The sequence below is a fragment of the Xiphophorus couchianus genome, chromosome 16, assembly GCF_001444195.1.
Source record: "Xiphophorus couchianus chromosome 16, X_couchianus-1.0, whole genome shotgun sequence".
NCBI lineage: Eukaryota > Metazoa > Chordata > Actinopteri > Cyprinodontiformes > Poeciliidae > Xiphophorus > Xiphophorus couchianus.
Genome location: NC_040243.1, coordinates 13,452,173 through 13,479,740, shown reverse-complemented (window position 1 = coordinate 13,479,740; position 27,568 = coordinate 13,452,173). Strand labels below are relative to the sequence as shown.

The window sequence follows — 27,568 nt, the reverse complement described above, 5'->3', positions numbered from 1 at the left end:
TTGTTTGTTTGCTAGAACTTCTGCTGGGAAAATATTGCTCCAGTTGGTGCTTGTAACCTTGAAGCCCGTCTTGCAGGCGACAGCTCTAACTGGTGCTCCAGTACTAGACGCTATAATCAGAACCATCCCTGGCTGGGCTGCTTCGCGGCTCCGTTTCTGGGTCACTCCTCAGCCCTCAGAGAGGGCTTCATCCACATGAGCAACAGAGGGAGACAGTGAGAGAGAAGGAGAGGTGAAGGTATTTATAGAAAAATGGGGCTTCGCAGTACCTTTCCTTGCAATGAACCATTTCAGGACCAAGTTACTGTGTCCCAGTTTTATGCTCGCTGCTCAGCCAGAGGGTTTGGACCGAGGCTGAGGTTGGACAGCCTCACCCAGGATGGAGAGCCCGACTCTCACACGCTCTCAGCTCCTCAGCTTCTCCCAGCTACTTTGCTGATTCAGAGCAGAAGGAAGAATTGGCCCTCACAAGCCACAAATGTGACCTTCTGGGGGGCCAGCATCCGTGTAGGTGGGTAGAGGCTTCAGGGAGGAGGTGAGTCAGGTCAGGTGGAGGAGCAGCTCTAGGGTGTCCAAGGGGCACTCCTTGGCTGCGTCGACCCCCTAGTCGGGGGGTGAGGAAAGGCTGGCTGGAACGTGCCCTGCCGCAAGCCGGGCAAGGATGAGGCGCTTCCTGAGCAGAAAGGGCCGCTTCTCCCTGCGCCAGAGCAAGTCTGGGACCCGGAGCGCCGCCAAAGATTTCTGTAAGTCTTGTTTCTCTGACTTGATCTTTGTTGTATGACGATATTCCTGAAGGGCTTCTTTTGCGAGAGAGAAGATAAAGAAAAGCTACAGTAGAGCGTGTATCTGGGACGGAGGGTGGAGAAAACAGAAGATGAGTCCTGACAGTGGTGCTCAGTGTTACGAGAAGGCAAATAGAGGATCCATCCGTGATGTCCTTATCTATTTTAAATCAGTTTTCTTCTGATTCTCTTTGATGAGCTGACAGCAGTTTCTCCATCACTGATTCTTTGATTTATGTTTCATACAGTCGGTCTGAAGGCTGGTGTGCCACTGAGATCTGATTTGCCCTTCAGCAGAAATGACATCATTTCCAATTCAGACTCTTTCTATTTGACTTTTAGGAGAAATTGTTGCACCCTTTTTTGTGTCAGTTTTCATGTCTGACCTGCTAAAACCTTTAAAAGAAATAAAACAACTGCATGCAATTTTACACTTATGCAACTATGCTCTGTTGATTTGAATTCAAATTGTTTGACTACTTTCACTTTACTTAGGCGATTAAGTTACAAAATTCACAAATCCCAAGGACATCATTTGAACCACAGTATGGTTTATTTTAAGCAAATCTACAAGGCAAAATAAAAAAGCAAGGGCACAAGAGACTAGGTTTTGATGTGCTCCTTTAATACAAAAATTGCTATAAAATGTACTGCTCGTTCACTGTGCTGCACCATAACCTGCATATTTTTAATGTACCCAGATTAATGTCCTGTACAGATGAAGTCAAGACTCTATTGGGACACTTTGTACAGCAGCAAAATGAGGCCAGTGACCAGGGGAAGGCCAGCGGTTCAACATGTGGTCCAGATACCAGCAGTCACAAATAACCTCCTTCTCTGTTAAACTTCTCATCTTGCTGTGATTTGTTCGACTTACAAAATGTTTTTTGTCGCTCCAACAAAAAGACAAGTGTACCTGCTCACAGCCCACTAGGCTAATCAGATTCTTAATTAGCAGGCCTCCTTTATGGTTTTAATGCAAGCAGACATTTTCTTAAAGGAACACTACCCAAAAAACCTGATAATGTCCCTTATTTAATGTAAAGTAAAGAACAGCGCCATGCTAAAGTATTCCTACCCATCAAAGCTTTTCACATTTTGTCATGACACAAGCACTAATCTCACGGTATTGTTCAGAGATTTTTTGTTGTAGCCAAACATAAAGCGGTCCATGTTTTTTTTATTTTTAATTCCTAAAACCCTGAAAAGTGTGGCATGTAACAGCTACTAAATTTTGGGGTACGTTTCTGGCAGCTGTGAACATCTGGGTGAAAATCAGCTCAAGCTCAGTCATACTAGATGTCGATAATCTGTGAACAGCATTTTTCATCTTTTGCCACCGAACTTCAAATGGATCATTCTAATACAGTTATGTATTTAGCTTAACAATTTCATTGCAGCTCTGGTTGTATGTTTAGAGTATTATGCTTCCTAAAAATGAACCACCTCCTCCTTTTGCAGCCTTAAACAAGTTTTTGATTTTTTTCCAGGATTGTTGTGTATTTACCTCCCCTTATCTCCATCAACTGACCAACTTTCCCCATCTCTGCTGCCCCCCAAATAGAATCCCACAAAGCAGGAGGCTGCCATGTTTCAACGTAAAAATAACGACAATGATAATAATAAATGATAGTGACCTGGAAACCTGGTTTGTTTTAGTGTTCAGTGCACAACTACTGTTGTCCTTTTAGCATATTATCCTGTGGATATGTGCAGCTCCTCCAGAGTTACAATAAACTTCTTGGCTGGTTCTTTGATAAATGATACTCTTCCTGGCAACATCACACATACTGTAATTGAGTGGACATGCCTTGATAGGGTTGTAGCTCTGTTGTTCTCTTCCCAGTTTTAGATGATGGATTGAAAAGAGCTCAGTGAGACATTAAAAGCTTGGGATGTTGTTTTATCACCTAACTCGGCTTTATGCTTCTCCCCCACTTCACCCCTGAACTCTCTGCCGTGGCCCTTGGTCTTCATGATGCTTCTTGTTCACTGATATTCTCTGTGAACCACTGAAGCCTTCACGGAATGGCTGGATTTATACTAAGAGCAAATTACACAGTGAACGCATCACCAATTAGGTGACTCCTTAAGGTTCTCTGTTAGATTAATGGATATTAAAGGAAAGAAGGATGACTACTAACACACACCACACTTATTTTTCTTTGTAAAAGGAAATTAAAAATGATCTATTCCTTTTCTACTGCTTCGCAATTCTGCACTTATCTGTGTTGGTCAATAAAACAAAAATAAAATAAGATAAAACAGATGATGAAAATATGAAATAAAACAACATTTGAAAGGTTTTAAGGGGTAGAAATATGTTTGTAAGACACTATGTATCCATCATTCAAGCACCATATTAGTTTGAGCCTCTCCAACTTCTGTGTGTTTTTTAGACCTTGGTCTCCCTGCCACCAACCAGAACTGGCCAGAGGCCTTTGGCTTCAGGCTCGGAGGCGCTGGGCCCAGCTACATCCTATCCGTAGTGGAAGGCAGTAGTGCCTTCCTTGCCGGCTTGCAGCCAGGTGACCAGGTGGTGGACATTGAAGGCCAGGATGTGACCAACCTCAGCACACCAGCTCTGATTGCTCTGGCTCAGACCCTCAAGACTGTACCCCCCAGTATTGGCGTTGTTTCACGGATTGAACAGGTCAGCCGACGCCTAAATATTTCAGATTTAGTCTCCGCTTTGTAGAATCTGGAATAATTTGGCAAATATTAACATACTGTTCCTAAGATTGACATCACGCCAGGCCCAGATGGCCGTTTTGGCTTCACCATCGTGGGGGACAGCCCTCTGATGGTTGAGGAGAGCATGCCTGGTGGTCCGGCTGCACGCAGCGGCCTCAAAGTCAATGATTACGTCATGGAGGTCAACAGCATCACGGTGAAGCATCATGAAACGGCAGCAGCCATGATCAAGGCGGCACAGGGCCGACCCCTCCGACTGGGAGTGCTCAGCATGGCCCGCCGGCCCAAGCGGCTGAGCAGCAGCATGCGGGTACTGTCGCAGAGCGGAGACAGCATCAGGGAGAGTCGAGCTCACAAGGCTATGGAGTTCAATAAAAAGGTGAGTGTGAAGCTACTTCTTTCGCTCACATGGCTCCAGTTTTATTCTGTCATCATAAGTCCTTTTAACATTGTCTTTATCAAATCAGGTGGAGGAGGTTCTTATAGAGGAGCCTGATGTGAAGGAGCAGCTGTTTGAGGTGCTCAAGCAGTACGCTTCTGACAGGGACGTGGAGGCTCTGGCTGAAGCCTTGCCTGACATTTTGATCACAGAAGACCATCAGCAGCTGATCGACAGCGTCAGGTAGCTGCTTATTTCTAACTGTGGCGGTGTTTTTTGAGGGTCACCCCAACGCCTCTAAAAACTCAAATGTCTGGTTGGAGGCGTCATTGTCAGAACAATATACAAAAGGTTGTCAGCATATGTAGAGTTGTGAAGCCAGAACAGAACTAAGGTTTTCCACCAGAAAGAAAGTAGCACATGAATTCAATGGTGTTTCAAACTGGGGGTCCTTAGAGTGGGGTTGGCTGTTAGGGTGCGGGTGGGAATGGGTATCTTTCTCCAGCAGTCATTGGACTAGAGGTGGGGTGCGCCTTAGACAGATCGGCTACATATTCCACTGCAACACAGAGGATAAACAATGCATACGCACACATTTTGTGCATCAAATTCTTGATTTTTAAAAAATCACACTAGAAGAAGAACTATTCAAGTGCATTATTAAAAGTCCACGACAATACAACATTCATTTCATAGTTGAGTGTAGGTAAACTTCTGATTCTCTGTATTTTTCTGTCCATCTGTATGGGCAGAATTGATTTTGGTTTGATTGGGTGTTTGTTGGGTTGTGTGTGGGGAACACACAACCTAACACATTCAAAAAGAGTTATGCCATAATAACTATCCAGTTGTTCCATTCTTGTGGGGATTATGAAAGCCATGTTATATAATGTAAAATGTGTGCAACTAAAACATAGCAGGAAAAAAAGTTGATTTTCATCCCAGCTTCACTTATTGGGAATAGTTTGCACGAGTAAAGCAAAAACAGTTTTAGTTGTAAATATGTGACAAAAACATACAGATTCCTCTATTAGTGGATTTTTTTCCAGCCAGTCCACTGTTTTTGTGAACAAATAATCAACTGATTGTGAAGTGAATAAAATGTCAGAAATATTTCCAACAAACCGAACTGACGGATGTTCTGTCATCTCTAGTTTCATACTCCTGAACTGTCTAGCATATTGCTTCCCATAATAGTATAGACTTACACGACAGTGGAGCTCACTGAGGCAGCAAAACCCGCTTAAATCCACAATGAAATAAATAATTTAGACCCACTCCACCCCTTCATGATTTGACTGGGAAATCACGCTCTCCAATGGATGAGTTTGCCCAAATATCAACCACTCACTCTTATCCTCGTATGCGTGAATGTCACTCATCCGTTCTCACCTTTCAGGAACTGTACAGTATGATTAGAAAATCTCTGCCGTGTATTGCATTTCTTCTTCCTCAGCACTGATTAGAAAACCAAACCCCCTAAACACAACACCGCTGCTCATGTTTGCAGTTTTTTTTGTGTGTCACTTCGCCTCACTCTGTCTTCTTCGCACTCACTTTGACTTTCTCTCAGTTGATTTCTTTCTTCCCTGTTTCTCCCTGTCAGCTGAGATTCTCGCTCTGTGAAACGCTCAATCTGTTTTTTTCTATTTTTTATTATTATTTTATTATTTTTGTGGATCTCATCACTGGATGTTCATATTCCCTCCTCAGCAGACAGCTCATAGCTGCTGCAGCCAGTTTGCTGCTGGTGCTTGAGATGTACACCCGTATGAATGCAGGGAATCATGCAGATGCTCCTCACACACATGCAGACGTAGCCGCTTTGAAGTTCCATGCTGAGGGAAATTATGGACTGCTGCCTCAGGTGAGTGCTGGAAAACAGTTTGGCGTAGCTTGGTTTCAGTTTTTCATGCTGTTAAATGGAAACCGTGGTGAAGTTTGCTGTCTAAGCTCTCTGTTCATGAGGCAGTTTGTGGTTTGTCATTAAAAAACCCTTTTATTGCTGTTTTTATGGCTGATTTTTTTTAGAGGGTAATCAGTTTCTGTCTTGAGCTAGAGAATATAGTAGTTGGTGTATATCAGTTTCTCACAATGTGCTATCCTCTTCCTCATAAAGCTGCCTGTGAATATTCTTTCTATTCTTTGTTTTGCATATGATTTAATTATGCATAAGTGGTGCTGAGATTTTTTCCTTGGCTGTTTTTTGGCATATGGAATAGAACATACAGAAACTCTCCCTATATGAGACCCAAACCGTCTGTAGAGAAATCAAAAGTATATCCAGATAGTTTAGTTCTGAAAAAAAAACAACAATTGTGAACTGGTTTGTTTTGTTCAAATGGGCAAGAACTAATGAGCCATCTTCTCCTCGGTTCATGTGTTTGTCCTAGGTGTCCCAATTTCAAACAGGGTGTGCAGATTTTGCTAAATGCTCCAAATGAGCAAACCTTTCCAGTAGAAACTCAGGATAGCTGTAGTCTGGCATACTGCAGGGGGTTGGGCTTCCAGGCTGCCCACAAGCCTTGCCTCAGGGTGTTGTGTTGATGTATATTGTTTCCCCCGAATCTTATTTAGAAAAATGCTTAAGATGAAAAAACTCAGTTTCTTGGGGCTACTTACATATTTTAAAGGCATCTTTCAGGTCTGCTTGTTTACTTAAAATCATGAGACTGGGGAGGATGTTTGTTGATTTGTTAATCCCTTTATACCTGAAATTTTCATGAAATTAATGGAGAAGATGCTCACACATCTTTTTAAGAGAGATGAATATGCATATTCCCCAATTCTTCATTGTGTTTTTCAATCCATTCAGTTTATTCCTACAGTGCAAATTTCGCACTATCAATTCAAAGCACAAACAGGTCTGATCCTGTCCATTAGAGAAGGACAACTAGTTTCTTACAGGAACAAATCTATACTGTTACCATGTTATGCAAATGGATGGGTTGATAAAATCTCCACAAAATTGCTGGTCCAGGATTACTTTTTATGTAATTAAAGATGATACAAAGTTAATGGCAGCAACAGGCCACTCAGAAAGTTTTGGCACATATTGTTCTTGTTAATGCTATGAGTTCAAGGCCACACCACCTGGGTTCAGCAATCTCAGCTGCATGATATAAAAGCACAAACAGCTTACGATCTCCCTGGATTGACATGCTTGATGTCCATGACAAAGCTATCTGTAAAGGAGTATTAGTGATAGTGGGTTTATTACTGTACAATGATCTGAAAGTGGCTATAGTCAATGGCATTAATGGATATATTGATTAATCCTTCCAGGAAAAAGACACAGTTAAACAGAGATGTAATCAGCCAACAGTACTTACTATGGGAAAGAAAAACAGAGACTAGTAATGGTTAATTGGAGTAATAACTTTGACTAAGCAAAGTGATAGATTTAAACACAATTTGCAGGGTTGTCTCTGGGTTACCGTCAATGAAAGGAAAACACAAAGTGGGAGCAACAACTGTGTTAATGAATTTGTTCAGGAAGGAGACAGATTTAAACACGTAAGCTTTTAGCCAGGATACTGTGACTTTCTATTGGAAAAGCACTCAGAGTTAGTGAAAGAACTTAATCATTAACTCCATATAGGAAAGATACACAGTTAAACTTATAATGACTGGGTCGATTTGTCTTCAGTGGAAAAATAACACCAAATGTTGCTCCTGTTGGGAAAGACCTTCCAAGTCAATGGATTATTCGGCTAAAACTGCGATGCAAAGGTCTCTTTAAAATATCCACATGATGAATCTCAATGAGTCTCATTGATGAAAAACTGTCTTAAAACAGTCTTAAAACATGCTAAACTGGTAAAATATAACCACTGCTAACATACTAAACTGAGGTAAATAATTTATTGTCAGTTTTAACAGTCAGATAAAGTAATGTCAAAATTTAGTTACAGCTCTTTTGAATCAAAGCATCGCATCGCAGATCTGTCAGCTTGATAGTCTCAATATGTTGTGTCTGATTAAATCTACAAATTACTCTCCAGTAGATCAAATAACCCAACTCCAGCATAGTGAATTAAAGATTATTGGGGTGCTTCATCACCATCTGAGTGCCTAGGATGTAAGTTTTAGGTGTTTGTTGCTGTCACCGGATCGCTCTCTTATTTTCCCCGCTGTCGCCTATCCGTAGCCGTGCATCACGCTCTGTCAACATCTTCCTCTCAATCGCTGTCTCTCCCTGTGACAGTCTTCAGTGACGCGCTCTGCACACAGCTGTCAAAGCTCTCCCGTCGACCTCTGCGGGAGGTCTCGTATCAAAAGACATGAGGTGTGTTTAACAGCTTATATGAAGTTTTACTTTTTGTTTTCATGTCTCATATGGCCTGACCAGCTGGGCCATGCTGTGCTCCGTCTGCCGCTGCCTCCCACAGGACGTTTTCTATTTTTAAGCAGCCTACTTCTTTGAATAAATTCTCTTTTAGGTTTCTGAGTCACTCGCTGGTGTCAATTCTTAAATTGTGGCTGAGCTCAAAGGTCACTGATCATTGGATCATTGCCACTGCAAAGGATATCTGCAGTGGCAGATACCCTTTGCTACTGCAGGGTATCTGCAGTGGCAAAGGAGGCAAGCTTGAAAGACCTAGGAGCTTTTCTAATATAGTTTCATTATCTTGTAATGAATTTCTTGAATATATAGGAAAATTTATGCTTTATTCTGACAATGCATCTATATGTGGTGTCATGTTGACAAGTTACAATAAACTATAGTAGTGTTTATATATAAATCAGATTCAAAATGTAATAAAAATCAGTAAGACTGATTTTTTTTATGAACAACTTTCTTTAAAAAATGCAAATAAACAAGAAACACTGGATTGCTGGAGCGATCATGAACACATCCAGGGAATAGGGGCGAGGGGACAAAGTAAAAAGTGTCAATATGAAGAAAAACTTTACCTATTTATTACAACTGAACCTATTGAGGGCAGTCAGGTTGGACAAAGCTTCTTCATGCGTTCACCGGTTCTTTGTTGCTTTCTGTCACAGTCAGAACTCAGCTTGAGATAGTAAGAGATTTCAAGGAAGACAATGTCAAAATACTCAGAAGAGTATTTGGAGTAATCTGAGAAACTCAGATTCATAATCTAAGAAAGAAGAGAAACTCAGATTACCCTGTGTAAACAGTAAGTTTTTAAACCACATTGTTAGACTCAAGGAGAAGCCATCAGCACAGGATAGATGGTTGTTATGACTACATCTAAAAAAAACCCTTGAGGAAAGCAGTTTTTGCACATAATGCATCAAATCTCTGTGTTGGGATTATGGATACATCCAAAGCACACCAAATGTTTGTTTTTCATTCTTTTCTTTTCAAAAATGTGATTGGATTCAATAGAAAATATGACTAAGAAGAGGCAGAGAAATCTGTCAACGCTCCTTTATGTCTGCTTGCGAGTGTTACTGTTTCCTACACTGATCCACTCATTGTGCCGACCTGCCTATGAAAGTCCACAGGGACTCCTTTCTCTTTTCCACTTCTTTCATCTCTCCCTCCCCACTTCTGTTCATCTCATTCTTTCCTTCCTCCTCTGAGGGGCTGGATGATTTGTCACTTACTACCTCTGACTGCAGAATGATGGACAACCTAATGGGGAGGATTAGCTTCCAGCTGTTAGCGAGAGGGTCAACCTGTGTTGAACCTGACCCTTACCTTTCAGTTAGGTAAGGTAAATGGGACAACGTAAAGAGAGCTGCCCCCAACATGAAGGCGGACAACAGCTGAAGATGCTGCATGAGGATGTTTTGGAGGTTTAGAAGGATGTAAACTACAGCCACTCTTCTGGTTTTCTCCCTCCCTGAGTCCCAGCTTCTCTCTTACTTCATTTGGCTGCTTCCCAAGCCTGCAGCGAGTGCTTTTCAGATCCAGGACACCTTCCCGTTTCTCCTTTGCCTTATCTTACTCCTTTGTCCGGAAGAATTCCAACTGCACGGAGAGCCACCGTGATAAGGACGAGGCATTTACATTGCTTGACTAAATTCAAGCACTTCCTCATAGCCCCGAGGAGCCATGGGAAGGGACAGGAGCCTTTCTAGACACTTTAGGTATGACGACTTTACTTTGATCTCAGAAATGTAGACTGTGCATTTTTTGTGCTTTGTTGTGGGGTGTATTTGAAGTTGCTGACTACTGTTCTGCAATTACATTAATTAAGCATGTTTTGATGATACTTTTCACACTTCTCTGTATATCTGTAAACTTACACCGTACCTGAAAGCATTTAGCGTTTTTAAATCTGCAGAAAGAAAACTTAGCCATTCTAGAAAAACTCTAAAATAGAAAAAGTTCTGATCTTTTTACTTTGAAAGATTTTTTTTTATTATTTCCACTCCTTAGAATTGATATCTTTGGGCCTTTGAATGTGCCATGCATATGCACACTCATGCTTGGCCCAGCTGTCAAACTGGCTGATCAGAAGTGGGTCTGCTAATAATTGGTCTTGCAATGTGTTTCCCAGCTGATTGCAGTTGTCATTCATTCCTCTGTGCATTGTGTCCTTGATCCACCCCTCCCTCAGACCCAATTATAGACTCTTCTCGGCCTCCTTATAATTTAGGGCATCCCGGAGCCTACATCCAACTTTAGTGAAGGAAAGCGCTAATGTTTGAAAGGGATGTTTTTTCAGGTCAAATCAAAACGTACAAGTCAACTTCCTTAGTTTTATACTTCTAATTTATTAGCACCCCTGATTTTAATACTTAGTAATAACAAAATTTTCTCAAATTCTCTGGAAGAGAAACCGGCCTGCAGCATCACAGATCCTCTGTCATACTTAACAAAAAACACACTTTTGCATATTTATCCTTCATTTCACACTGAACCCACCGAATGATTGTTTGTTGTCTACAAACACAAACTTTGTCTAATCTGACCAAGGCACAAAGAAACATTTAGCAACATTTGTGTTTGTAATGGTAGGACAAAAATAACTTTTTTATGCTTCCAAAATAATCAGTTGCTGAAATGTCTAATGGATAACCATTAGACATGATCAAGGTTGAATGTATTTTTTTTTTTATAATTTAATGCTTATTAACAAAGATAATAGAAACATAACATTAGTTAATTATGAAACTAGACATTATAATTTGTTGTTGCAGCAATTGTACATTTTTAGTAAAAAAAGTAGAGCAAGGTTCAGTGCTTTGAGCAAGAGGTAGAAATTGATTCACCCATTAAATGAACTCAATTAGTTTCTTTCCCCTGTCCATCATTTAACTAATGATGGACAGCAGTGATATGTTTTTCAGGAAAGTTATATGGCCTACATAAACTGTAAACTACAGGCGCCACAGATATATTTCCAATAGTTACATGACCCTGGCCTAGAAAGGGCGCCACTTCTCTGCTGTGTCTCTTTCTGCTCACGTGGTTCCTTCAGATTCAGCAGCTTGTGCCTCTTCAAATGCGTCTTTCACTGAGATTAAGACAACATCCTCTTATTACATAAAAACAGGTCATGAAGATGGGGTTGTAGCAGGGTGTGACAGATGACCACCCCATCGGGGAAGTGTTGACTGTTTTTCTGCAAGAGTGCACAAAACACCTAATCACTATCACCTACTTACACAATCTGTCTTAGTTTGTAATTTACAAGGTTTTGCTTTAACACAACAGAGAGCATTTTCATGCAAATATCAAACACAGTACCTATTGTAGATTACATCCTAAAAATGCTGTGTGTAATTATAGTGAGCGTGTCGGCTGCTGCGTGAGGCTAAGGAGACTGTAGCTGTCAATCAGTTGGAAAAAAATACCCTTGTGAATCAGCAGTTATTTAAAGATTCCCTCGATGATTGTATTTGACGTTGTGAGTCTGCAGACTGACAGAAAGTGTGGAAGGAGAAAATTGCAAAAGTTGCAGGAAAGCTTTTTGCTTATAGGTGATCATAGGATAAATGTGTTGACCTAATCTGAAACCAGCATTAAAAGCACAACAATCAAAATTTTGGAACTTTCCAGTCCATCTTTCATGGTAGAACTCTATCAGAATCCCTTATCTTGACTTAGTAATATTTGCCCATTCTGTCTAGCAAAAGCATCATCATGTCACCACTGTGTTTCACAGTGGGATTTGTTATTTTTGATGATGCTCAGTTTTAAGCGACCTTTTAGAACTGGTAATCAACATACTCTGTGTTATCAATTGTCTGTTTGTGTATGCCTGTTTGCATAAATCTTCTAGATTCGACTGAAAATGAGATTTGTGTTGTTAAAAATGCCTAAAGAGGGAAAACATGTTAGTTCTCTTTAACAGCAGAAGATATAAGAACGGCAGTCAAAATATTTTTTCTAGTCATCTTGACATGAGTGATCATTAATTAAGTCAGAAGCAGATTTAGCGCTTGTAGAGTGCTAAATCTGTTTTAAACCTAGAAAACAGGCTAGCCGTTGTGACCTTCATTTGGGTTATTTGTTGAATGACCCTGATGTAGGCCACAAGCCAAAGTGCTAAATTGTTTCTTAGCACCTCAAGTGTTGCTGGAGTCTTCACCTCACCAGATCGGTAACAGTCTCCCTGCACCTTAGAAGTTGTTAGAGAAACCCTTTTGGCTCAACATTTCAATGACTAGCATCTTCCACAACAGAAAAAGTTGAAAGCTCAAACAGATAACATTTACTGTAAACCTTCAGCCTACCTTACATCTGTTTTAAGTCTCTTGCTTTTTCTCACTGTGTTGCAGCCGGAATAACTTTAAACATCTCTGTAGGTCCTCTGACTTCATTTTAAACATGTCACAACAAAATGGATAACTTTGTGTCTTCTCCACATAGTAACAAAATCCACACTGAAGAGTGTTGCTGTAAGTGTAATCTGTATGTAGTTATGAATGGTGGGTTCACTGACAAGGAAAATATCTTGCTTTTATGTTTCTGTACTGTTACAGATAAGAGGTAATCAAACTCAAAATCAGTTGCATCTCTGGAGAGAACATATTTAATTTATCACAAAGTTTTCAGAAATAGCTGTTTAGAGATTTCTACTTCATTGCTGAGCCTGAATAATGAGTTGTGCAGTGTACAATGGAGGCACACTGGAATTAATGCAAAACCAAAAGCTGTTTTTCCTCCTCTGCACAACTGAAGCACCTGAGAGACAAAGAGACACAGATAGAAAAGAGAGCGAGCCGTGCTTATGATCGAGGCAGCACAATTTTTCAGGTGGGACAAGAAAGATAGCATGCAGAGATAAAAAGAACTAATAAGGAGTGTTTGCCCTTCATTTACTGAAAACGTATACGCACTAAACCACTTCTCATCACAGTTTGTGGTAATTCTAATTTCTCTCATTTTGCTACATCTTGTTAATTCCCTTGTAGATAACTGCTCAAGGAAAACCCATGCAGCACACATCTGAGCATTGGGGATGTTTAATGGAAGCAGACTTCATTTGACCTTGAATTCCTTTGCAAGAAACATTTCTTTATTTCAGCTGTTGGGAGATGATAAACTGTCCTGCAGGGAGGAAACTGTCTTAAATTTGATCTGAACAATATGATTCCTTCACTAGGCTTCATTCTGTATTGGAAATAATTATTTGCAAACTTCTCTTATCGCTTTCCATTTTAGAACCCATATTTTAACCCTACATGTACTGTAAATGCCCTTTTCTGCACAGGAAAGATATGAGTTGGCTCACAAAAGCACCAAAAATCACAGACTATAATACACTCTTATTGCTTCAGTTATTAGTTTTCTCTTCTTTAAGAGGAGCCAAATGTTGAATAATAAGAGGAGGAAAAACACTATAAGGGAGGAGTGCAGTGCTGTCTCCCAGAGGTAGCTCATTCACTGAGCTCCCTCCTTTTTTGTTTAATAGCTGTGAGCTGTCACTGATTCTGAGCACTCTTACCTACAGCTGCTGTGATCTCACAACAAAGCTCCCCTCCTGCAAGCATAGGCACTCTTATTCAAACGTTGGACCGGTTTCTTTCCTTCTGTAAAGCATGTGGACTGATCTGTTTCTCATGAAACCCTGGAGTGATTCGTTTGCAATAACTTGGACTTACGAGGGGATTTGCGCCAAAACGATAAAGTGAGCTTTTCCCAGTCAGTTTGTGATTGTTTGTGTGGTTCCTCAATGTTTGCCAGGATCTTCATTCCCAAAAAGCACCGGGAGCGTTTCGACGAGGTGGTCTCCCAGAGCTTGATGAGCAGGCTGAAGGGCCGCAGCTTCAGTGACCCCAGCCGCAGCCACCTCCGCCGCAGCCAGAGTGAGGACCACCCTGAGCGTCTCCTCGTCTCCACCCGCGCCAGCTCTGTGCCACGCACCCATGCAGAAGAAGGTGTGGTCCCCCCTGCCAGAGGCATGCGCAAGACCACCTCCCTCATAGCTGGCCACTCGGGTGGCACCACCACCAACTGCAGGTTTGCATCAAATGACAATTTGGGCTTTCAGGGGCAATTAGCAAAGGAGGAAAGTTTATAAAAATGCATAATTATAGCTTATTAAGCTGTAATAAAAGGCCATTAGTTTGGGTAGCTTTTTTTCTTCATTATTAAAGCACATCATGAGTTGAAATTTGCTTTTTGTATCAATCCAGTATCAATTAACATATTTGTGTGATGTTAAAAATTTGTTTGATAATCTGAAACATCTAAGAGTGACAAAAAAACCCAACTACAGTAAAAAAAAAAGTAAAAATTAGATCCTGTTGTGATAACACCATTCCTTTTTTATCAGTGTCAATGTTGTCCTGCACTTCTTCTCAATCACGTTGTTCCAGAATATAAACTAATTCTGGAGACATTTTAAAGAATACTTTCAAATACAGAGACCTCCCCTGTAAACATCCTGTCACCGTCTTTTGAAAACTACAGGCTTAAACCCATCTTAGTAAAACCTTCTAAGGCTATAGCATCATTAAGCTCTTGTAAGGAATATGCTGTCTATGCTTAAGTAGAAGTTCACATTGTGGATGTTAAAATATAATGTCTGCTTTGATAAGGAAATTATGTAAAAACTGTGATTTGCACTTTGATCCAACTTCACCACTGTGAAACTGTTAAGGCAGGTGAATATGAATAGTTGCAGTTATTTCATTTTATAGCATTTCAATTTAGTTTTGATTCCCTAGAGACATTGCAGACAACATAGTAACAACAGTTAATGTATAAAATGTTGATTTTTCTGATTTTTCTATTCTGAAATCCATTTCTGCAGGACAGTCAGAGTTTGTAAGGGCAACATGAGTTTTGGTTTCACCCTGAGAGGCCACGCTCCAGTGTGGATCGACTCTGTGATCCCCGGTAGGTTTCAGTGTTTGTTTTGCGTTGCAAATAGCAGTTCACACATTCATGAGGCTACATATCCATTGAACAGTGGCTGCTTGAGAATTGTATCCCCTTGCATGTTGTTTTACTCTGCAGAAAGTCCTGCAGACAAGGCCGGTTTGAAACCAGGAGATCGGATCCTGTTTCTGAATGGGCTGGACATGAGGTTGAGTTCCTGCTCATATTCATTTCATAGATGTTATCCACGTGCATAAACAGCCTGTTGTACATCAACAACTTTACCTCAAAATGAGCAAAAAATGCCACAAAAGATCAACTGTGTAAAATATGTAAACATGTTGTCTGACTGTCAAAGATTTTCTGTTTGTAGGTGTTACAGCTACCGCACTACATATTCCCATTTGTGCCTAACAATAGCTCAACTTTAAAGACAAGAGATAAAAAGAACACAGATAAAAGATTGTAGAAGTGTCTTCTGAGAGAAAAGAAAACGTCAGTACTCGGTTGCTATTTCAAGCATAAATAAAGCAAAATAATTTGCTGCTTCTTCTTTAGTATATTGTGATTTGGGGGATATTTTTTCCTGTCTAAATCGGTGCTATTCGAAAACAATGTCCTAATGTTTCTACATTTGTTCTTTTGTGAAAAATATAATTTTCTGCAGAACCTCTTCTCATGAAAAAGTTGTGTCCATGCTTCAAGGAAGTGGAGCTATGCCCACCCTGGTTGTGGAGGAGGGTCCTCCTACTTTTCCTCTGGCTGAGCAGGACCTCGCAGGAGGCAGCGTTCCCACTGAGCGGGCGCGGTCTCCAGTGCTCAGCTCCCTGCAGTGGGTGGCTGACATCCTGCCTCCCAGCATCAGGGTTCAGGGACGTACCTTTGGACAACAGCTGGAACATCTACTGACCATCCAGGAGCGGTATACCATCTGCAAGGCTTTGGAGAACTTCTTCCAACACAGGTGAGCTAAAAGGTTGAGGAGATCATGAGTGGAGAGATAAAAAGAAGTTAGACAAATGAGTATATGTGATCCAGAACAATAAATACATTTTAAATTAAATGTCTTCAACTATGGTAGAGTAAACGTTTGAGAGATGTTTATGGGCTTTTTAGTTGTGGTCCTAAAGTGTAAAACAACAAAACTGTGGGCACAAAAAGGAAAACTAAAAGCAGAAGAGAACGCAAAAAAAATGTTGGACCACAGCAGTTATTAAAGCAAAAATGAGGGAAGATCTGAGGGGAATATTGTTGTTTGTTGCTCTATTTTTTAAACATATTTTAGTCTTTTCTTTCAATTGTTTTTTATATTAAAGTTCCACTTTTTTTGGTTTTATGTAGTATTTCCTAATTACAGGTTTTCATTACATCTTGTTCCTCTTTACAGTTGCTGAGATTTATGTTTTCCAACCACCCTACTTTTTTATTATCAGGGTGTTACCATCTTGTCAGCATATCTTAAACTACAATATTCATTTTTATTCTATTAATGTTTTACGTTTTTAGTTTTGTTTCATTTTATTTAGATGTCATTTTGTAATCCTTATTTCTTCAGATTTAATAATAATAATAATAAAAAGACAGTTCATATTCCACCTATTGAGTAACATCTCTCGCTAACATCAAAATTTGGAGCATATTAATCAATTTGAAATAAGGCAGGGAATTCTGTTTTTGAAATTCAGAGAATTCAGATATTTCTGATACTTATGTTTGTCTTAGCTCACATGTCTGCATGGTCTGTCCCTAAACATAAGCTAAGCTTTCCTTATTTTTCTCTTAATCAATGTGACCGTTAATTGGACAGCCAGGTGATCGTTTTCACCCTGCCTGTGTTTCCATGGTCACAGGAACGTCGACACGCTGATTGTGGATGTGTTCCCGGTGCTCGATACTCCAGCCAAACAGGTGATCTGGCAGTTTGTTTACCAGCTGCTGACCTATGAAGAGCAAGAACACTGCCAGAACAAAATTTCGCGATTTCTTGGATACAAAGCACCAGGTTTGTGCACATTTATTGCAACAATTAACGTCTATGTGACTCATTGAGGACTGTCTTGAGAATGTGATGGGAATCTTGGGCAAAATCAGTGGTTTGCTGAACTGCTGCGACCCTTCAAACTTTGTTTCCTCTTCCTCTGCATGACCTGTATGTGTGTTCCAGTTCCACCACCTCCTCCTCCTCCCCCTCCTCCTCCGGAGCCCGAGTCTGCTGCCCCTGAACCCCATCGCCGTAGCAGCTCCATGAGGGTGACAGGGACCACATACAGGAGTAGTGTTAGGGGACGTAGCTCTGATGACCTGGTCATTGGCACACACTTGGGCATGGGTACTGATATTCAATATCTCTGCATCAGGAACAAAACTAACACTGAGACCACTTAAGCAGTGTCAGTTGTCTTTAATGTCATTATCTCTGTTAACAAAATTGCACACACCCATGTGTAGAATGCCAGGCTTTTGTGACATAAAAAAAAATAATCATGAGGTTATTTCAAAACTTGTATCGTCATTAATGTAACATAAATGACCTACAATTCTACTTAAAAACAAATGTATTAACAACAATAGGGGCAAAAAGTTCAAAGGTACAACAACCTGGCTGCTAGGTGTACACACCCTTAAACTAATCTTGAAATACCTTCTGATTTATTTTAAGGATTCAGTCATCTTTGGTCAGTCTGTCTGACTCTACAATGCAAAAGGTTATTTTCTGAGAAGAGCTTGTTGTAATGCTTCCTCCACTGCCAACAATATCCCAACAATATTTTATTAGACAGTTCACCTGCCTAATCAAATGAGCTAAAGAAGACTGAATGCTTATTTTTGTTTTAACATTCATTTTTTATGTGTTCATTGTGGCTTATTTTAGTTCATATTTACCATTGTTTTTAGTCATAGTTTTTTATTTGAACCTTCTATGTTGTCAGAGTTGCTTTATCTAAAACTGGGATTTGTTCACTTGCAATGTGTTGCTAAAAGGGTTCAAGAATTACCCCAAAGTCTGTAAATTCAATAATACTACCAGGGCATATGGGTTGTATTAAAGTTATTCTAATAAATGTATTGACATAGGCGTGCGTGCAGAGCCAGGACAGGACAGTGGTATGAGATTGGCCCCCGGAGAGAGACAGTCAGGAGATGGAACATCTCTTCCTGAGACTCCCAACAACCTCACCAATGTGTGTACCAATGCCAGATTTTATTATAAAATATAGACTGTTTAGGTTTTATTTAAAAAAGTCTTACTCTAGTTTATATGTATGTATCCCTATAACAGCTGTCAGCTGTGTATGCTGAACTGGAAAATATGTACTCAGCCAAGAGGTCCAAGTCTTTGAAAAGTCGCCCTCCTCCTGCTCCTGAGAGTTTGCTGGACCTGGAACCTTTATCCCGCACAGGGTCTCCTACAGGGAATGTAAACACAGGTACCCACAATTTCAGTATAATGTAATTTTGTCCAATAAAAGATAAGATACATTATAGCTGTCTTTTGTCTCAGGGGCCCGCAAAGGTTCCTCACCCCATCCCTCGTGGCCAGATCCTCTACCCAGTCCACCCTCAGGCCAGTTCTACCCACCAGGGTTGACGAGCCAGACCAGTGGGGAGTCTAACCCCTACATCAGCCTGGACAGTCCCCCTCCCTCACCTCTGGAACCTGACTTTCCATGCAGCCCGCCTGTTCACCGCAACAACAAACGGCGGTACACCTTCTCAAAACCTCCTCGTTCAGAAGACACAGATCGCTTTCTCGATGCTCTGAGTGAGCAGCTGGGACAGAGGGTGGCGATTGTGGATGACTTCCTGACCCCTGACAATGACTACGAAGAGGTATGGTCAACACAAGAACTTTTGTAAATTGAATGGCATCTTATCTTCTAATAAATCAAAAATCAATATCACAGTCATCTCTCAACTAACATTTCATTTGTCTTTATTTAAAAATTTGGACACAACTCCTTAACCTACCAATGTACAGAATAAGCACAGCCTGGAGGGCCATATACTTGCTTCATATATTAAGCAAATAAATGAATTGCTAAATTTACTATCACATTTCTTGTTAATAATAAAAATATTAAATAAATATTAAATAATTTCATTAGTACTTAATCACTTAAGTCTGTTTTTAATAAAAATAACTATTTAGAAAATGTTAATATGATTTTGACACAATTTAATTATCAATTTAATGGTTTTGTGTTAACAGGCTATATGAAGAGCCAAACATGTGAAACCATTACTGTCACTTTTAACCCTTGATAAAAGAAGAAATATTTGAATGAATTATTTTGAATGAAATATTTGAAGGAACTTTTTTTCTGTAAGTGAGCAAACTTACAAAATCATCTAAAATTCAACATTTTTCTTCACTGTAGCTTATAGCAAAGTGGTCCATTTTTAATGTATCAGCAATATAAAAAGGCATTACTTTATTTATATATATTGTGTATTTTAAGGGAACATCCAGCCTAATCATAAACTAGTGGTGCCATTATATACTGAACAGTTGTCAGACCTGTTTAAAATTTTACGTTTTCCACAATTTCCACTTTGACATCAAAGGTCTAATGGTGTGTACTTGGTGTTAATGTCAGGATGTTGTGCAGATGGACTTCCCAGATGAGGAAGATGAAGATAATGAAGACGAGCTTGGTGTGGATGAGGAAGAAAACGGAGGATTCGTAGCTCCAGAGCTAAGCAGCCCGAGTGACGTTCAAAGCAGCAGCGGTGAAGAGAACGCCTCCTCCCTCACATACTCCTCTTCCTCTGATCACATTCCTCCTCCCCCTATGACACCACCTCCACCTCCACCTGTTCAGTTCAATGACCCGCCTCCTCCACCTCCTCCGGCACCCCCACAGAGTCAGCCTCAACACCAGCCACAGCAGGAATCCATTACCTACACCCCTGAGCACATGCCGAGGGCATATGTGCCAATCCGTCGGAAATCTGGGCCCCCTCCACCACCTCCTCCACGAAGCAATCCACCACCAAAACGCCATTCCTTGCATAAAGTCCTACCTACAAGAGAAGATCTACATGTTCAAGCTACCTTACAAGAGCTAAAAGCATACCAAGAGAGACAACAGGCTTTTGAGGAGAGGCAAGCATATGAGGAGCAAAAAGCTTACGAGGAGCAACAGCTTTATCAGGAACAACAGGCCATTAAGGAGAAAATTTTCAAAGACAGACAAGCTTATGAGGAGCAGAAGGCTTATGAAGAGCAAAAAGCTTTTGAAGAGCAGCAAATGTATGAAGAGCAGCAAGTCTACCAAGATAGACAAGCCTATGAGCAGCACCAGGCTTACCAGGAACAAAAAGCACATGAGCAGCATCACGCCTACAAAGAGCAGAAGGCACTTAAAGAGCTTCAAGCCTACCAGGAGCAAAAAGCCTATGAGGAGCGTCGAATTTACGAGGAACGTCAAGCATATCAAGAGATGCAGCAGATTTACCAGAGTCACCAATCAATGCCTGCTCAGCCAACACAACAAAAGGCCCATTCACCTCTTCCTCTCCAACAACCACACCAGTCTTTACCTCCGCTCCCCTCTCAAGAGACCTCCCATCAACATAACCACCACCTTTATATGATGCGACAAGTACAGCAGCAGCAACTGGCCCACCAGGGCCTCCACCACAGACGCTTGTCTCGTTCAGCACCTCCACCACATCAGCCATCACCCCATCCGCCACTCCACCCTGGCCAGCAAGGTCAGTATACAGAGGGAATCTACCAAAGTCATCAAGGCATGAGACCCCAACCCCACCATTCATCAACAGAGATACTCCACCAAGGCCCAGCACATCATTCCTCCTCTGAGATGCTCCATCAGTTGCACCAATCACAGGCCCACCATTCGTCCGCAGAGATGCTCCAACAAATGCAGCAGGCCCAAGCTCTCTACTCATCATCAGAAATGCTTCATCAAATGCACAAAGCCAAGGCCCATCACTCATCAGCTGAGCTTTTACATCAGTCTCAGCAATTGCAGCAAATGCAGCCTCACCATTCCTCAACTGAACTTCTCCACCAGGCTCACCAGAAGCACAGAGGCCAAGCCCACCATTCTTCAAGTGAGCTGCTCCATCAGATCTATCAATCCAAGCCCCATCACTCATCTACAGAACTTCTCCATCAAGTCAATCAAATACACCAACCCAAAGCCCATCACTCCTCCACAGAACTTCTCCATGAAATCCAGCAAGAGCCTGCCTCCCTCCCAGTCCAGTTTACGCGTGAGAGCCAGTCCCATCAGAGTCGCAGGAGTGTTAAAGGTCATCATCAGACAGATGTGTCATTGCAGGGAAGACTCAAAGACCAGCAGATCCAGCAAATTCACCAACCCCAGCCAACCAAACCTTCTCCCCAAAGACCCCATTCCATCCAGCAGACTCACCACCATTCCAGTACACCTCAGATCCACCACATCTACCACATGACCCCACAGCCTCCTCCTCCCCAGAATTACCAACACCAGATTCAAGTCATCCATCCTCCTCAGCAGCCCCACAGACCTCAGCCACTCCTTTCCACCTTTCAGCCCCTCCAGCCTCACCAGCCCACCCTCTCCACCTTTCAGCCTGTGCCCCAGCTCCACCAGTCACAGCATCAGGTCCAGTCTGCCACCCAAACTGGCCGTCCACAGTCACAGCCCTCACATCATCTCTTGCAGTCCCAACAACAGCATCAAACCCAACCTCACCACAAGCAATCTCACAACCAGAGTCAGCCCCAGTCCCTCCCTCACTCCATGTCTGATCCCACAGAGAATTTGGGATTGCCTCCTCCTCCACCTCTTCCACCACCATGTTCTCCTCCACCATTGCCAAGACCCACTCTGTCACGAATGGACTCGCACCATATGAGTGTGAAGAGGCTGCGCTGGGAGCAGGTGGAGAATTCAGAGGGGACCATATGGGGACAGGTAAGTTATGAGACATTTCTAAAAGTGACATTAAAGAAGAAACAGAATATTCCCTTTTAGACAATAGTATGCCAGGGGCTTGGATCAGATGTTCAAGGCCTTCCCCTTGAACATTATAATTACAAACTTATTGGGATATTATGTGATAAACCAATACTGTGTAGCTCGTAATTATGAAGTGGTGCAGGTTGGGCCACAGTATAGCCCAACCTGCTTTGTACATCTACAGGCTAGAAAGCTTTCTTTTTGCAAAATAGCCCAAAGCCTCTTAGATTGGATGGAGAACATTGGGGAACATCAGTTTTAAAACCCTGACACAGGTTTTCAGTTGATTTTAAGTCTTGACATTGGGGCAATGGTGGTGATAGTGGTAGGCTGTTTACTAATCATGTGGCTTCTGAAAGCAGTTGGAGTAAAGAGGGAGTACTACACTTGACAAATTTTACTTGTGATTTTTTTTCTTTCCTTTTACTTTATGCACAATGTATAGCATGATATTAACATTCCAACAAAATACACTGAAGTTTGTGGTTGAAATGTGACAAAATGTAAAAGAGTTGAAGGGGTATGACCAGATTCAATGCACTGTCAAACATTTCCACTGAAGAGTGAGACTTGACCCCTATGCACATGGCCAACGCCAAACAACCCCTGAAGGATGTTTTTCAATGAGAGCGCTTACCTTCAAATACACAGTAACACCGAAATGTTTTATTTTCTATTTTAAAATTCTAAATTTCTCTTGTTTATACTTCATCAACACAGATAAGCTAGATAATCTCACTGGAAGACAAATGCTGATGTTCTCTTTCTCTTCCTTTTGAAGTTGGGGGAAACTTCTGATTACGAAAAACTTCACAACATGGTGAAATATTTGGACCTGGAGCTGCACTTTGGGACACAGAAAGGCTCGTGTGAGTGGATGTAAAAGGATGTTCTTATCGTGCTTAAATTTGAAGAGTCTATACTCAGACCATTACTTACCATTATATAAGATATTTAAATGAATGAAATAATTTTTATAAGCCAAATATTATAAGGAGCTTTTGTTTTCATTCATTAGAAAACTCTTTACTACTTAGTGTAAATCTTGATTAGTTAGGTTTGGAGGCTAAATTTGAAGTCCAAGAGCGACCAAATCCAAATCAGGCTTCAGCTATAATTCAGCTATCACTTTCATCTTAGAGAAATATTTGTTATTTATGTAAACATTGTTTTATGAGCAGTGGAAAGTCACTGAGCCTTTTCAGGCATGTTGATGTCATATATCTTTTAAATCAAAAATGTACTTAAAAAATATTCCATCCCTTCAAGTTAAACTTGTAAATCTAGTTTCAATAGAAATAAACATAAATGTTGTCAAATTTGTAGTGCCCGTTCCAGAGCCTCTGCCACACCTGGAAACCTTCAAGAAGAAAGATGTTATAGAAATCCTCTCCCACAAGAAGGCTTACAATGCCTGTAAGTATAGCATTGTGCCCCTCATACTAATATTTACATTTTCCTCATTTTAGTTTTCTATCCAATCTTCTGTTTTTTGTTTTTCATCTTACAGCCATCCTGATAGCCCACTTGAAGCTTTCTCCTGGAGAACTGCGTCAGGTGCTGATGAACATGGCTGCAGACAGACTGGAAGCAGCTCACATTAAACAACTGCTGCTGTACGCTCCTGATGCGGAGGAGGTGAAAAAATACGAAGCGTACAGAGAGGACCCCAGTAAACTCAGTGAACCAGACCAGTTCATGTTACAGGTAAAGTCCTGGCACATTGTGGAGCGAGTGTTGTTGTTGTCGTACAGCTGTGAAGGAACAGAGTTTCATCATGGTGATGATTTGAGGGTTATTGTTGATGTCTGTCAGATGTTGTCTGTACCAGAGTATAACACCCGTCTGCAGAGCCTCCTGTTCAAGTGTTCACTTCAGGAGAAGACAGAGGAGCTGAGGGGAGCATTTGACTGTATCATTAAGGCCTCTATGGAGCTGAAGACAAGCAAGAAGCTAGCTAAGATACTAGAGGTACCCTTCTTCCAAGAAAATTAATTAAAATGACAAATGTGTTATACATTTGTGAAACTTTCACACATTTGGTAGGAGAACATTCCTACTCACGACTCTGTAATTCAGGATACAAATCCTTAACCTTCCACTGTACAATTTTGCCCTACTTGGAATTTTTCTATTGCCTGAAATCCCAATAAAACACTTTGAGTTTTGTGCTTGTAATGTGACTAAGTATAAAATGTTCAAGGAAAGTATGAATTTTGCACAGTGCAGTTGATATATTCAGTTTGTTCTGTGTAGCTGAAAAAACATTTCTTATACCACTTTTCCCCCATAACATTAATCTTTTATGTAGTTTGTGCTGGCGATGGGGAACTATTTAAATAACAGCCAACCTAAAACCAACAAGACCACAGGCTTCAAGATCAACTTTCTGACAGAGGTATTGTAGTTTGTATGCCATAAATTGTTTGTTATAGTCCCGACATCTACTTTGAATATGCATCAAACATCCTGCCTATGTCCTGTTCAGCTGAGCACTACTAAAACTGTTGATGGGAAGTCGACGTTTCTGCACATCCTGGTCAAGTCGTTGTGTCAGCACTTTCCAGAAGTGTTGGACTTTTCCAAAGATCTTAATATGGTCCCTCTTGCAACAAAAGGTAAGGAAACACATTACATTTCAACTTTTATTTTAAACCCATTCTCCAAACAAACTCACACTCCTTTCCAGTGAACCAGAGGACTATTACATCGGATGTAAGCGACATCCACACAGCGATACAGGATATCCGCTCAGCTTGTCAGAAGATGCCTGCGACCGCAGAGGATCGCTTTGCGGTCGTCATGAGTGTATCCTTTAGAGAGATAGAAAAGCAGCAGAGGGAATTTTTATCTACTTGGAGAAATGAGATGCTGTAGTTCCTTAACTTTAATGTGTGCAGAACTTCCTGGAAAACAGTCATCCAGCAATCCAGTCCCTGGAATCGCTCCAGCAGAGGGCCATGGAAGAATTCAGCAAGACAGCCTCATACTTTGGTGAAGATGGCAAAGCCACCACTACAGAGGCTTTCTTCGGCATATTTGCAGAGTTTATGAACAAGTTTGAAGTAAGGAAATCATTTTTTGCCATTAACTATTTAAATGACTACCGAATTTAAACTTGGATGCATCATATCTTCTCCCTTTTTTGTAGTTTGTTTTGCACATGTATCTGGCATAAGCACTTTTTGAACTTTTTCACCTTTTATCACTTCAATATATTGCATAAGAATGGTATGTATTCTTTTACTCAAAATCCCCAAAATATACATTATAGTTTGTGTCTGCAACATAATGATATGTGAAGAAGTTCAGGGAGTACAGATTTACTTTCAAGCCATTAGACATATAATGATTTAATGAATCTAACAGATATTTTTGTGTGCTTTTTTCACTCCAGAGAGCTCTCAGCGATCAACAAGCGGCAGAAATCCCAAAAAGCCCCAGGAGTCCTCGAATGGCCTCCCCCCAGGCCTGGTAACACACATTCACATTTGCAGATGAGACAGAACATTGCAGCAGCTGAGACACTTTACACACACATACAAACCCGACGTAGGCATACCATGCACAAACATGTGCACACAAGCGAAATGGAAAAGAGAAACTAAAGATGGCCGTTTCTATGCTAACCCTGTAAACGTTAGTGTTGTTCATGTTACATCCTGCAGAGAGAACAAAAAGGATTGTGATCAAGAACCTTGTTCAGTTTTCGATACATCTGTCTAAACTGTCTGAAAGTTCAGACAGATACTGAGTGTCTACTCAGTAATGTACCTTAGTTTAAGTTTCATTTCCATAATCACGCATTAGTGAGGTCCAATGACAATAAAATAGAATATTTGTAGCAAATCTTTAAATAAGATGTATTTATATATTTCATCTTGAAATAGATACAAGCTTTAGTCAAAACTTGTTCACTGCACTCTGTGGTTCTTCAGAAATCACAGAAGCTGTGGGAACTTGTTCTTTACTTTTGTCAGACACCCACCACTTTGAATGTAACATAAGCTCTTTACTAAGTGTTTTCTTAAATAAATTTCCTCAGATTAAAGGCTGTTTTACTCGCTTTTGTGTACCTTAACCTCCCTGTCTGCAGACTTTTCTTCTTTTGGATGATACTTTGGATGATTATTGCAACTTTTGTATAGGAGGTAATGTCTGCACGGGCTGCAGCTGGCTATTTGTTTCATAGAAAATAATGTAATTGTAATCTGAATACAGAGAGAAGATTGCAGAAGTAGGAACCATGTGAGTCTTAAATCGGGCGTGTTGCAATTTCCAATGTTTAACTGTGCTGCACTGTTAGATACTGCACTCATTAATGTGTAATTGACATGTATAATGTGATATCTGTACAGAATGAGAGTGTAAAATATGTATATGCTGCAACTCAGAGCACTGTTGTTTTCTCATTATCTCTACATTCCTTTAATTTTGTTGTATTTAACTGGATATTAATGTGTTTCTGGGCCAAGCATAGTAATACTCTACTAAAAGAGGACAGTGATGTTCTTTAGTTTATAGTGAAACTGATTTTACCTTCATATTAAAAATAACTACAGTATTTAAACCCATTGAGCTTTTTCAAATTTGTCACACTGCAATCACAAACCTCAATTTCCTATTATTGGATCTTATGTGACAGAGACAGTGCATCGCTGAAGCAGAGAACAAAGAATCAACCAATTTTTGAAAAAGATAAAAGATATGAAAAGTGCAGCATGCAGTGTTCTTTAGCCAATGTTGGGTCAATATTAGTGAATTAAAAAAAAGTTCAAGCCTAGTCAAATCGGATGGAAAGTGTCCGTAGCGTACCATGGATTCTCAATGATTTGGGTACGGACTTTGACTAGGCCATTCTAACTCTGGGTGTTGTCACCCAGACCAATCTAGGAGATGAACTTGTGCATCAAAGTTGTTTTCTTCAATTTCTAGGCATCTCTGACCTGTTTTCCTCTCGCCACACTTTTCATTATTTACATGAAAAAAACATGCATCATTTTCATTTCCTTGAACAGTTATGCACTGCTTTAACCACGCAGTTATGCACAGTAATATCTGTCACGTGAAATTACAAAATAGTTTATCAAAGTTTGCTGTTGTGACATGATATAGAAGAGAAAAAGTTCAAGAGGGCAATTAGTATCTTTGCAAGGCCCTGTACATAAATGCATGCCTTAGTTTTTACTATTTGAAGTGCAATTGTTAAAAAAAAATGTTTAAACCACTGTAAGCAAAGTTTTCAAATTATGTACTAGTACATGCTGTTTTGTGCTTGAGTACTAAAAAGCTATATTTAAAACACTGCTCTCCAGTTATCATATATAAAATATTACATCTGTATTTTTTATTGTGGCAAATAAATTCAGACAAATATAAAGAGTTGTATGAAGACTGCTTTTGTTGCATTTTTGTAACATTAACTCTTGTCGCGCCAAAGAGAATAGACTGGTATATAACGTCAGTTTCTGTAAGTGCATCTGCC

General features: G+C 40.6%; 1 protein-coding gene across 5 annotated transcripts; it reads left to right on the top strand.

Moving 5' to 3' along the window:
- The first annotated feature begins 273 nt into the window (after positions 1 to 273).
- grid2ipa (glutamate receptor, ionotropic, delta 2 (Grid2) interacting protein, a) lies at positions 274 to 27,469 on the top strand. 5 transcript variants are annotated; one of them, XM_028042848.1, is made up of 23 exons: positions 274 to 743; positions 3,182 to 3,435; positions 3,523 to 3,855; positions 3,944 to 4,098; positions 13,967 to 14,242; positions 15,039 to 15,124; positions 15,245 to 15,314; positions 15,774 to 16,070; positions 16,957 to 17,108; positions 17,271 to 17,435; positions 18,182 to 18,288; positions 18,387 to 18,534; positions 18,609 to 18,937; positions 19,717 to 22,038; positions 22,865 to 22,952; positions 23,410 to 23,499; positions 23,594 to 23,790; positions 23,899 to 24,054; positions 24,395 to 24,481; positions 24,572 to 24,701; positions 24,773 to 24,891; positions 24,984 to 25,148; positions 25,481 to 27,469. In XM_028042848.1, the coding sequence occupies exons 1-23, from the start codon at positions 662 to 664 to the stop codon at positions 25,559 to 25,561; spliced, it is 5,889 nt and encodes a 1,962-aa protein (XP_027898649.1). In that variant the 5' UTR covers positions 274 to 661; the 3' UTR covers positions 25,562 to 27,469. The 5 variants fall into 5 exon arrangements, with proteins under 5 accessions (XP_027898649.1, XP_027898648.1, XP_027898650.1 ...); XM_028042847.1 differs by having other exon boundaries at positions 275 to 743; positions 19,705 to 22,038; XM_028042849.1 differs by lacking the exon at positions 17,271 to 17,435 and having other exon boundaries at positions 275 to 743; positions 19,705 to 22,038.
- Positions 27,470 to 27,568: the final 99 nt, after the last annotated feature.

Coding starts and splice junctions, on each gene's coding strand:
- grid2ipa (XM_028042847.1), top strand. CDS start 662: ATGAGGCGCTTCCTGAGCAGAAAGGGCCGCTTCTCCCTGCGCCAGAGC. Junction 15,315..15,773: donor CTGAATGGGCTGGACATGAG/GTTGAGTTCCTG, acceptor AATTTTCTGCAG/AACCTCTTCTCATGAAAAAG. Junction 25,149..25,480: donor AGTTTATGAACAAGTTTGAA/GTAAGGAAATCA, acceptor TTTTCACTCCAG/AGAGCTCTCAGCGATCAACA.